At 41.0% G+C, this 12,465-nt stretch overlaps 1 protein-coding gene across 1 annotated transcript in view; it reads right to left on the reverse strand.

Annotated features, from left to right (window-relative positions):
* Window positions 1-12,465, reverse strand: part of LOC101915513 (transmembrane protease serine 11E-like) — a 41,740-nt gene that overhangs the window by 15,467 nt on the left and 13,808 nt on the right. Inside the window, exons 4-5 of the mRNA XM_005238066.3 lie at window positions 4,724-4,791; window positions 1,117-1,280 (exon numbers count right to left, since the gene is read on the reverse strand). Of these exons, the coding sequence (XP_005238123.2) occupies window positions 1,117-1,280; window positions 4,724-4,791 (232 nt within the window). The remainder of the gene's footprint in view (window positions 1-1,116; window positions 1,281-4,723; window positions 4,792-12,465) is intronic.

A 12,465-nucleotide genomic window follows, 5' to 3' on the forward strand; every position in this document is an offset into this window, starting at 1 on the left:
GGGAAGACTGGTTGGCCCATCAAGAAACAATGGGTGTGTGAAAGCTCATATTTTGAGTTTCACTGCATTGTTGCAATGCAGTGTGCCCAGTTCAAGCACCACAAGGCAGAACAAGAGGTTGCTCCTGGTCATTTCTGAGTGGGATGAGGTCTGGATCCATCCAGCATGGAATCTGGCCCAGGCTTCCTGTTCTTTCAACACAGCTGTCTGGCCTCTGCAGATCTCTGCTGGCTTGAGTAGTTGTGTGGAACAGCAACCAGCAAGTACCCACCCATATGCTGTACCATCACCCTTGTGCTTAGGAGTAAGCGGAAGGTTTGCAAAAAAAAAAAAACAAAACAGAGCAAGTAACTGCCTCTTCCTTTCAACTAGCAAAACATTCTTGAAAAGTCTGACACCCAGACAAAATGCTGAATATCTATGACTGAAGCCAAATCAGAGACAAGAGCCTAAGCCTGCACAAAAATTCTCTAAACAGATCACAAACGTAGAAAAGGAGGAAAATTCACCTTTCAGTGCCTGTTTGGTAATTCACTAAATCAAAAAGATAGTGCTGTTAATTTTCATATCCTGCATATGCAGGTCTGCTTTGCAAAGAAGGGGCTGGAACCCCAAGCTGAGAAGTCACGTAAGTAAGAACTTTTTCCCTTGCTTTCCCCTTTTCCCTGGGGAATTTTCAAGCATTTTGATCATCCCACCAAATATTATTTTTTCAGTGCATTGGCTGTTTTCCCGCTGTCATTCAAGCATCATTTCTGTACTTTCAGGTTCCTCAGAGAAGCAAACATCTAGGGAATATATTTGTGTCACTGTATATTGAATCACTGTAGTGAGGCTCCTACTCTTTATCCTGATAGTAGCATAAGGTTACTACTGTAGTTTGGAGGGAGGCTAAGGCTGTACTGTGAGGCCACAGAGCAACTGCTCCTGTTCAGCCATACTTAAGACATATTTAAAAGACTTAGGTGGGGTTTACACATTGCCACTGATTTTGTTCTAACTTAATGAGCAGGAGAGACCATCATTCAGTTACAGCCATCATAAGAAGGGAAAAACCAAGTCCCATCAATCAGAAAAAGACAAAAACTACCTTTAAGAGAGATGTAATATACTTACTTGAGATGACAGAAGATCTGACATTTATTCGCAGGGGCCCTGTGTATTTTTTCAGGCCCCTCCGTAAGATCCTTTCAATTCTTTCTCGCAATGCTTCTCTAGAATCCGTGGAGGAGAACCAGAATGTGAGCAAAGCCTCTGCCATCACACCATCAGCATCTGGGCTACAAACCAACGAAACAGCCTGGTTACCTTCAGCCCATTTCTGCATTTCTTAGTTTCTATCTTAGCTCCTCTAGCAAGGACTATGTAACATAAAGGATTAGATACATTTTTGAACATTTTGTACATATTTGAGAGAAGGAATTGCCAAAAGAAATCCAAGCAAATGCTGAGTGATTAAACACGTCTTGGGCCAGAGGAAGGCATGGTGCTTTCTGTGAACAAATGGGCAGACCAGTATTATAATGGAGTCTAAAAAGCAGTCACTGATGACATGCTTGGGACACAAGAACAGGAGGGAATGAACTGCTCTGAATGCAATGAAAAACTAGATATACAGCACTTTAGAAACAGGCAGATGGTTAATGGTATCTAGAGCAGGGGTCCTCAAACTACGGCCCGCGGGCCGGATACAGCCCCCCAGGGTCCTCAATCCGGCCCCCGGTATTTACAGAACCCCCCCGCCCCCCCCCCCGCCGGGGGTCTGGGGAGGGAAACCAAGCAGCCGCAGATGACTGCCTGCCACTTCATCCGCATGCCGGCCCCCTGTTTAAAACGTTTGAGGACCCCTGATCTAGATAGAGACCTTTTCAGGGCCCTGTACATACAAAGAATAAAAAATTCCAATCATCATCAAAAAGGTACTTGAGCAAAGGGGAGAGACCACACAACCCAATTCCACCACTGCAACCTCTTGGGAGAATGTGACTAATAACCTCACATTATGCAACAATAAATGAAACTCGGCAGCATATCCACAATCTACTTATCACAGTCCAAGAGATGGACCACAAAAGGGGCCTTTAACATCCCACTGAAAAGTACAAGCAGCAGCCAGTCTGGGACATAAAATTCCACAGTTCTGATGTAAGATCAGAGGAAAGAAAAGGAAGAAAAATCTTCTAACAGGCTGAAGTTACACGTAGTAGTATTTATTTTTCCTGAAAGCATCACAGTGCAAGAGACTGAATGCTAAATGGCAAACACCTACAACTACAGAAGTGGCTAACCTGGCATAGTAAATCTTGCTCTGTGCTTGCAGATGGCTTATCCCTGGTCATTACAGAGGGAAGATAAGAGAACTGAGAACCTTCTCTCCTGTGCCTCCTCCTACCTGAGCCAAGAAACACTGGCACAACCCACAACAGTTGGAATCACAGTTACTTCATACAGGGAGGAGATAAAAGCAGGTTGCTCTGTCTTAAGCATCATCCTGATAGGAAAGGAAAAGAGAAGATCTTCCAGTTATATCTCACTGTCTTCGGAATTTTTTAATTATATAGAGGAAAAATAAGAAAATTAAAAATAGGAGGCAAGTAGCTTACACAGGACTCATGCCATCAGGCTCTGATCTTCGAAAGGGACATGCACCAGTATGAAAGAGACATTCCTGCTATCATCAGTGGAGGGCAAATAAAAAGCCATGCGTTATGAGCACACCAAGGCATGCTGAGTGTTTCGTAGCTGAGCGGAAAGACACGTTCCTTGCCTGAAGGATCTCATAATTAAGACTGAGTAGCTAGACGTAAAGTTTCCAACAGGCTGTTTTTTCCCTCTGTGCCAACTTCAGCATGATTGCTACTCTGTTTATTTTCCAGATATTATCTGATCCATCTGTGGGTGTTGCTCTGCATTTCTGAGGTGTTCCCTCACCTCTCCCCCCACTCCTCTTCCTGTGCTGTGCCACACTGGAATTAACATCTCAACTCTTGCAAGCACACCACACCTCTTGAAACCCTCAGGTAAGTACAGCCCACCTTGAATCACTCACTATATAGAAAAGGTCCAGAACCAAAGACTCTAGTCGAGATTTGTTTTGTCTTTCTTATTAAGCAGTGGGCATTAATACTAATGTATTCAAGTGCATTAATAGTAAATAATTGTTTATATTGAGCCAAAAAATATGCACAGTACTTTCCAAGCAAATTCACAACATCGACCCTGCTTAAAAGAGTTTGCAGCCTGAGCATTGAAAGAAGCATAAAACTTGTATATTTGAAAAAGCAAACAAGCTTCGGTGCATACAAATCTTGCATTCAATGCTGCAAACATCACAGCAAATACCTCAGTCTGTCCTTGGGAACAAGAAGTAATGATCGGCCCCTCAGATCCTTAAATCACCTTATCTACACCTACAACGCTCCAGTCAGTATCAAAAAAAGTATTCCTAAAGCTACATTCAAATAACTACTTGTAAATGGGATTAAGCTAAAGCAGAGCAGGAGGCAGGATGTCACAAACTGTAGAAGAACAAGAAATACATTCACAAGAATAAGATCTTGAGGTTGCTATCATTAGTTTTGCAGCTTTAGCACATGATTATTAAGACTTTCAAGATTTACTTACAACGCTATGGGCTCTGTCACTTAGGAACAAGACCTTAGTGTTACAACAGACACTTCTATAAAAAAAGTAATTTTCAGCACTCAATGGTGGTCAAAAATCAAACTTTAAGTATTACTGGCAAATGAACAGAGAATAAAAGAGGGGAAAAAATTTGCTCAATGATAATCCCAACCACAAGTCTGACCCCTTCATCTCAAACAGCAAGGACAACAGACCCAAAAGAGACATGAAACAGGGTGACAATGTGACAAGGAAGTTTCTGCAAAGAATGCCTGAGCAGGCTGGGACTTGCAACTGAAAAAAAGAGCAGCACTCATGCAGTACAGGAGAGAAAAGGGATAAGATGGGAGTGTCTGACACCTCTAATTGCATGCAAAGGAGGGATAGAGGTCAACTTTTCACCACCTCTTCCAGCACAAGAACTAGGGTCCATTCAATAATCCAAAGAAGGTGGCTCTTCACAAGTAACTCCCTACACTAAAGGACTGAGGTGCATGAATTTCAGGAGTCCAGGGGAGACTGGACAAGTCCTTGGAAAATAACTCCGCTGGAGGCTGCTGCAACCGCTCCAGGAAATCCCAAGTGGTAAACAGCTGGAGGTAGGGAGCATACCAAGAAGCAGTTATCATACACATCTCTTGTGCTGCTACTGTTCCCTAGGCACCTACTTGTGCCCATTCTTAGAGGTGCAACAGTGACAAGTGGGATCTTCTGAATGAGCACAGCCATGATTCAGTTTTACTTTACAAGCACAGTAGCAATACTAGAAGTAAAATGACATCTGCATTACAGTGAAGGAAATAGTTTTGAAAAAGGTTGGGTGTTTTTTTTTTTAGATAACTCAAATTATATCTGCTTTATTAGCTAAAGCTTGCTCCAGATCTGAACGCAAACTTGTATAGAATTTGGGCTAACTGAAGTTTATCTTCTGCATCAAGATCCAAAGAAGGTCATGGTTCACAATAAGATTATGGTCAGGTGGGGATTATGCTCCAGTTTTACACAAAATACACTTTACTGAATCAGATCAAATGGCGCTCTAGCTGGGCTTGGTGTACATTTCATCTGAGCTGTGTGCATTTATTATAATCTCACATACCTCACTCTGATTAAGCGTGAACGGATGTATTTTTTCCTTAAAATGGAATTGTAAAATGTCTTGTCGATCTGTTGAAAAAAGAAAAATATAAGATAACAACAAAAAAGGAGGGAAACTGATATATTGCTCGATGGAGCATTCAGAAAAAAGCATTCAGTTATAAACTCACAGCTACAGAGCCAAGAAATGTAATCCAGCCCAGCCTCTGGATAACATTTGCCACAGAACTCTCCTAAACTGTTTCCTAGTTGGCCTAAGGCACATCATAAAAAATTAACTCATTTTTCTAAATGTCCTATGACTACATCAGTGTGCCACTATAGCGCTGTCCTGTCCACTCCCAGGTGTAATGAGGGATATTTATAAGCATCCTTGAAACACACTGCTGCAATCCTCCAAAGCACAGCCTCCTAAAGATGGCCTACAGAAAGGGTATAGCGTGCTGTGCTCTGCACTGCACTGCACCTCCTGTTTTAAGTGTCCTTTCTGATACGGCACTTATCCTTGTTCTACAGAAATTTATAGCAAAACTACTAGTGATTTCAAATTATAACACCTCAGACACCCTTGTGATTTGCCACGTGTTGAGGGAATTGTCAAGCAACTCTCATCAGAAATCTAGGACTCATATGGAATCAATCCCCAAATGGCATCTTTGCTAATGCCTGCTTAACCACATCCTGCTTTAGGCTGAATGTTGTCTCAGGATTGCATGATGAGTCTGAGACAGCACAGTGTGATATAACATGGCATGAAATTCTGCCAGGAATCACTCAGGATCACTGAAGTATTGAGAAATGGCAAACTCACTAGTGAGTTATGCAGTTCCTCCTATCAGCAAGACCTAGTAAAATGAATGCATCCTGTAAACATCAAACACATGACAGGAAAAACTACATAGAAATGCTCTACAAAATCCTGCAAGTTGCCTTTTTTTGCAGTTTTCAGTCCATAAAGGCTGTCTGATTTAGCCGTCTCCAGATTTTCTGTCTTCCAAAGGAAAGAAAAAAAAAAAAAAAAAGATTCTCAAGCATCTAGTACATTGAAATCTTTCAGATACAGAAGCAAACATGTAGGAATGAAATCTGGGGGTGATTCCTCCCAAAGAACACAAAGCCCCTCTTTCCAGCCTGTCATAAGGTGAAGCCTCATGTCATTACCCATTGTTACTGAAACAGAAATAATTTCAAGATGAGAACTGCACATTTTATTATTTTAAGCATACATTAGTAAGGAAAAAGAAAAGTTTTAATGGTGATGCATTTTACCTTGCTGTTACTGGCAGTTACCTGGAATTACTTAGGCCTTTGGAACAGACAAAATTCTATGGAATAGAAATATATCAACTGCAACAAGCTACTGTATATATGCAGAATGGGCTTTATCCTGTCACTTTGCAGATTGCCAGCTGCTACCACTGCATTTTACAAGGCATACAGTTAGAAATCAGGAATAAAGCATTTTGTTTCCTATAACTCTGCAGCCTGTTCCACCACCACCTTCCTTGTTTATTGGAAATATTTGTCCTCAGACAAAAAGTTGGGTGTTTTTTGGCTTTGGTGGGTTTCTTTTGTTTTTCTTTTTAATGGTAACGTTTGCTCATAGAGTTTGTCACAGTGTTAACTGCTTCACTGATGATTGTGTAAGTAGAAGCATGTAGTTAAGCAGCACTGCCAGATTTGTGGCATGCAATGGCATGTGCTGGCTTTCGTTGCACTGCCGCTGAGAACTTTTGAGATCTTCGGGACAGGGACTTCTTTGCAGAGTACTTTGCAAATAAAAGAGAGCCTTGAGCTGGGCTGAGGTACACCTCAAGCTTCTACATTGCTAAGAAGTAAAGCAAAAGCAAGCTGACTTTAAGTTTGGGACTGAAGAGGGCAAGAATTCACAATCCCTTGCAAGGGAGACTTAGGTTAATATGACATTCGTCAATCCTTTATCTCCTCCTAGCAGCTGTGTTTTCAAGCTATCTGCACTGTCTCAGCTCAGAGATTGCCAGTGGTTTTGCTACACTTTCCATCTGCATTTCTGTACCATATACAGGGATCCTTAATTCTGTCACCCATTCTCTTCTGTCTTTGCTACAGCCTGAGCAGCTCATGTGGTTATTTGTCTGTACTCCCAACATGTTCAGCTTTCTCCTTTTCTCCTCACCCTGGACCACTTCTTAGATATTCTGTACAGTCTGATAAAGAACACCACACGCTGCAGCAAAGACAAGTATTTCCAGTGTCATCTGACAAAACACAATGCTTCTTTTAAAAATAATCTAAAGAGTGCAAATGCAACTGAACTATCAGCAAAAGAAATTGTTTTCAGAAAATTTGATCCAAAAGGGATGTTAGTTATTTTTATGGAGATAACAGTAAGCATATGATTTAAAATCATACCAAAACTACTGGATTTCTGTCTTCCATTCTCTTTCAGGATTTTATATCTGAATGAGAAAGTAGCCACTTTTCTCTTTCTGTTGCACGCTGTCAATAACTTACTATTATCTGCCTTACTATTATCAATAGACAAAACAACAACAGGAGAGTGGTTTTGTTTCCTGTGATCCTTGCAGGGCCTTTAATGCCTTCAAACTTGACCTAGTATTTTTTACTTTTGTAATCTGCTGTATCTTATCAGTGAAGACTTGCTAGGCAAACTTCTGCACTGCAGCCCCTATCTCTCACCTGCTGATGAATTTGTTTGGTAGATATGAATCTGTCCTAAATCTCCTCTTTCCTTCGACAATGACTTTGGTAACCTGGATTATTACCAGTAATCTTTATATTCATATGGAGTTTATGTAAGAGAAAAAGATGTAGCAAGATGCCTTCAGATAATAACTTTCAAAGATTAATGTTCTGTCTCATATTTTTACTGTTTGTCTTCTCATTGGCCTTCCTACATGACCCGTGACACAACCTACTAAAATATTCATAATTTCAGAATGACCCAATATGCCTTGCTTCCCTGGGACCCAAAAAACCCCCAAGCTCTGGAAGTAGGTCACATGCAACAGGTGCATTGCTCCGATGTAGGATGGGGCTGACATGAGCTACGCTTGCCCAGATGTGTAGCTGGGTTGCCTGTGTCAGCCCTTGCTTTCTCCCACCATGCACTGCTTTGCCACTCCATGCAGGGTAACACGATTTATCAAAAAGGTTATCTTAAATCTAGTTTGACAGAATGTTCTTCTGGAATATTTGCTGAACTTACTGCATTACTTGCGTGGGATGTTCAAAAGCATTCAGTAGGTTTAGGAGCACAAATCCTCTTGTTGCTCAATACTATTGCTCTTTTGACTCCTGCCAGTTTAGTCCTTCAGCAGCTATCCTCATACTACATTCTTCTTCTTGCCTCACTAGCTCCTTTGGCTCTAAAGCCTATCATTAGTGATTTTTTAAAGCTTTTTGACTAAATATTAGTTGGAACATGCCACCTGGGTTAGCAACTCTCTCCAGTTTTGCAGTAATCGTATCAAATGAATTACTACTAACAGAATTGTGTTAATTCTGTACCTAGCACCCAACTTGCTGGCCAATTTGCAGCTCAACCTGCTGAGACTCCCAGAGCTGACCATAATGCAAATCCAGTAGCAGCTCCCTTGAGAACCTGGGATATCTACTCCCCAGGTTTCAGCTGAGGGGTTAGTTAGGGGTTAGAGGGAGAGAGGGCAGGATAAAGACAGGGACAACAAAAAGTGAACCTGGCATGGTCACAAACCAGGATGTTAACATCATGCTCCCCTTAGAAACAGAGATAACAATTACTCACAGCAGCAAGAGCCCTATAGTCATGGTGCTTGCCCAAGGTGAAGAAAATGGACCTGAAGAAAAGTGAGTGTAATGATCCATGGGCCTCCAGCAAACCAGAAGATCAGAAACTTTCCCATCAGAAACCACAAATACCCAAAGACTGCATGTGTCACAGCAGGCAAGAGCAGTGTGATCCCAAATGGTATCACAAACTTCACAGAGTTTAAACTAACTGGACTGCTACAGCTGGGAGGTGAGTAAGCACTATCTGACTTTGCACTAACATAAGGAGCTCAGCTGGGTGGTTCTTGGAGGTGCTGGCTGCAAAAGCGAAATAACTGACTTTGTACAGTAGTTCCTAAAAAGATTGCTCTTTCGCATAAAAGAAATTAAGAGGACTAATACATGGGATAATGTCAGGATTTAAAGTACTACACTTATGCCTAGTGCAACCAATTTCAAAGACATGTAATGGCATGAGTTTCATTATAGCCATGTAATAGTGACAGCTGGAATTAAGGTCACCTAAGTATTCCCATTCCTACTCCCTGCTTTAAATTGTCCATAATTAGCTTCCTAAAACTTTCACACTACCATTGAAATTTTGTCTGCTTAGGGAGATTTTCTAACTTTTGGAGAGAAAATCAAGTTTACAGAGAAAAATCACCTGGGCTAATATCCAGAGAAAGGCTTTTGTGTATTTTATTTTCCAAAAAAAAAGTATGCTTTTCCCAGGAAAATTACTCTGTGCTTCTTATTCTTAAGCAATACTTAAAGGTAAGGAGCTGAAATACAGGAGAGAATAGCTCTTAAGAAAAGAATAGCTTTATGAAATCTAAGGAAGATCAATGGTGATGTATTCAGGTTATAAGTGTCCAAATGCCATCAGCCACACAAGTTCAGTACTGAATTTTGATTCTTCCTTTTGACAACACCATGTTTTAAACAGCCACTCTCTTGACCAGCTAGATTTTGATCTCAGTGACACCAGTTCACATCTTGAATCACTTCATTGATTTAACTACCTGTAAACAACGCAGTAATTCTGGATTGTGGGTCTATAATTAAGATAAGATTCTACCCTTAATCACATACGATATCTATAACTGCCCTTTATTTCATTGTGAATTCCTTTTTCCAGCTCAGGCATCCATTTTCTTTGTGCACATTTTATAGCTTTTCTTGCCACACACTGGATCTGGATTACAGTCACTTATTTGGGGGTAGGGGTTGTGTCATCTTATGATTTTTCTGGCTTTGTATGTGCTTATTAGACCTTCTGCCATGATGAATCAAGAAAAAATAAAAAAGAAACATCAGCTTATACTTGAGAAAATTACATTGAATTAATAAGTCAAAGAATCAATGTTGTTGAAGGATCATTGAATTTAAGTTAGAGAAAAAAGTCAGATATTAGGCACATTGTTGATTACTAACAATTTCATCCTGGAAATGCATACTATTTAGGTAGAGCACACTGACAGCACTACAATGCATCGACTTGCACTAGCATTTAGAAGTACTTTGTATTCTCCTGAATATATTTTTAGTTCCCTGTGCTACTGTGACTTGTGGAAACAGGAAAAAACTGGAAACAAAAGTCAAAACAAGAACATACCTCAGTTTTTAAATCAATGCAGTATATGACTATGCCAGTGGCCTTTTTCTTCTTTTGATTTCAAAAGGAATTTCTGAAAAAAGCATCACAAGTGCGATGCAAGTGCTTTCTGCAATTATTTCCTCTCTCTGTGTACAGCATTTCACGTATATCTTTAAGGCCACACCTGTATATATACATACTGACAGTCGAGTGCGTTGTCGAGCGCGTTGTCGAGCTCTAATTCCAGAGCCAAATAAGTCACCACACTGTCATCTTGGCCACTGTTACGCTGCCCTGTTTCCCAGTTGGCTGAATTACCGTGGAAAGATGCTTTCTGCTTTGTTTCTAGTCCCAGTCACCCATAGAGGGCACCCTCATTGTACCATACCCGTCCAGAGACAATGCTTCCTATCGTGAGAACCATTCCCTTAAAACAAAGATTTTAAAGCAGAAGTTGTCAAATGCTTACACTTATTTGAGGATTTTTTTTTCAAAATGCTCCTTAATCCTAAAGTCTTTTCTTTACATTGATAAAAGATGTGGGGTTTTTTTTCATTTTACAATATTATTTTGCAGAACAAGAGAAAAGGGAGAATATTATTTAAAAGTCTCTAAATATCTTTGTTTAAAAGGCTTCATTTCTCTGGCTTTTGTACTATTATAAATAAAACCGCCTTCAGTAAAGAACAAGAAAAAATTTCAATGAAAGTTCTGCTCTTTCACCTCATATCGGTACTGAGCAAGCACTTGAGGGAGCACATACAGAGCCTAGGAATCCTCCGGTTTAAATAAGGGTTGTGCTGGTTTTGGCCAGGGCAGTGTTAATTTTCTTCATAGTAGCTGGTATGGGGCCATGTTTTGGATTTGTGCTGGAAAGAGCATTGATAGTACAGAGATGTTTTCAGTATTACCGAGCAGCGCTTGCACAGAGCCAAGGCCTTTTCTGCTTCTCACCCCAGCAGCAAGCAGGCTGGGGGTGCGCAAGAACCTGGGAGGGGACACAGCTGGGACAGCTGGCCCCAACTGACCAAAGGGATATACATATGGTGTCACACTTAGCAACAAAAAGCTGAGGGAAGGAGGAAGGGGGAGACGTTCAGAATGATAGCATTTGTCTTCCCAAGTAACTTGTGCATGATGGAGCCCTGCCTTCCCGGAGATGTCTGAGCACCTGCCTGCTGATAGGAAGTGGTGAATGAATTCCTTGGTTTGCTTTGCTTGCGCACATGGCTTTTGCTTTAATTATTATACTTTCTTTGTCCTAACCCATGAATTTTCTTCTGATTCTATCCTCAGTCCTGACACAGGGGAGTGAGCAAGCAGCTGTGTGGTGCTTAGTTGCTGGCTGGGGTTAAACCACAACAAGGACTTAGGTTATAAACTTTGGTATCTGTATCTGAAAACACTACCAAATATCTCTTGAAGCTTATTACAACCAGGAACTTTCTTCATCAGTTTGGTCTGGGTGCTACAAGACTCTGAAAAGTCCTTGGAAATAAATATTGGGCTGCTGCAGGTACTGTAATTTTTCTTTCTGTGATCTGTCCAATTTATCTTCCATTTTCTTTTATTTCAGGGGTTGAGAGAAGAGGTATTTTATGGGGGGTGGGAGGGAACAGCACACATACAGTAAATGAAGCTACATGATACTTGTAGATATTTGTACTTTTCAACTTGCTTTAAAAAAAAAAAAGTCACATAAGACACCCTTGATCTTTAGCACACTCCCATTACTTGGGGCATATTCAGTTTTCATCTCTAAATTAGTCCTCACAGTCTGGTCTCCCAGAGAAAATAGTCTTTAGGAGTGTTTCAAAAACCTGCTGCCTTGGGGATCCTCTCCTACAAAACAAACCTCCTGACCCAAGGACCATAAGGCACTCATCAAGCAAGCCACATGCTTCTGAGTTTTACCTTAACACCCACATGGAAAGTGCGACAAACATACCTCATGTATAGTTCAAGCCAGCTTTGCAGATAGCTCTTTGCTCTGAAGTGATTTTGTATTTCACCTCACTCTCTCTCCCAAACACACACATGCACAGTTCTGTTTCCCAGGAAGACCTGAGTCATGTCTGACCCTAAAGAGGCCAAGTGTCATAAAACAGCGGTCTCATCTACTCACTCACTGCTGCCAGTCTTCAGCTAGGCTTCCTTTGAGTTCAGCTCAGATGGAAACCTTAGCCAGTACTTCACGCTTTGGCCTCGAAGATGTGGCAGTAAGCTATTCACAACTCAAATGATACGAGGTACTTACTGATACAGGGATCACTGCAAGCGTATCACTGGGTAGAAAGCAGTGCTTCAGTTACAAGCATCCTGTTGAAGGTTAACTCATCCACCAAACAAGGTTATCAGGTGTTAAAGCTCTGCTTCCCATGGAAGCACAAGTGTCT

This window comes from Falco peregrinus, chromosome 2 (genome assembly GCF_023634155.1).
Source record: "Falco peregrinus isolate bFalPer1 chromosome 2, bFalPer1.pri, whole genome shotgun sequence".
Classification (NCBI taxonomy): Eukaryota; Metazoa; Chordata; class Aves; order Falconiformes; family Falconidae; genus Falco; species Falco peregrinus.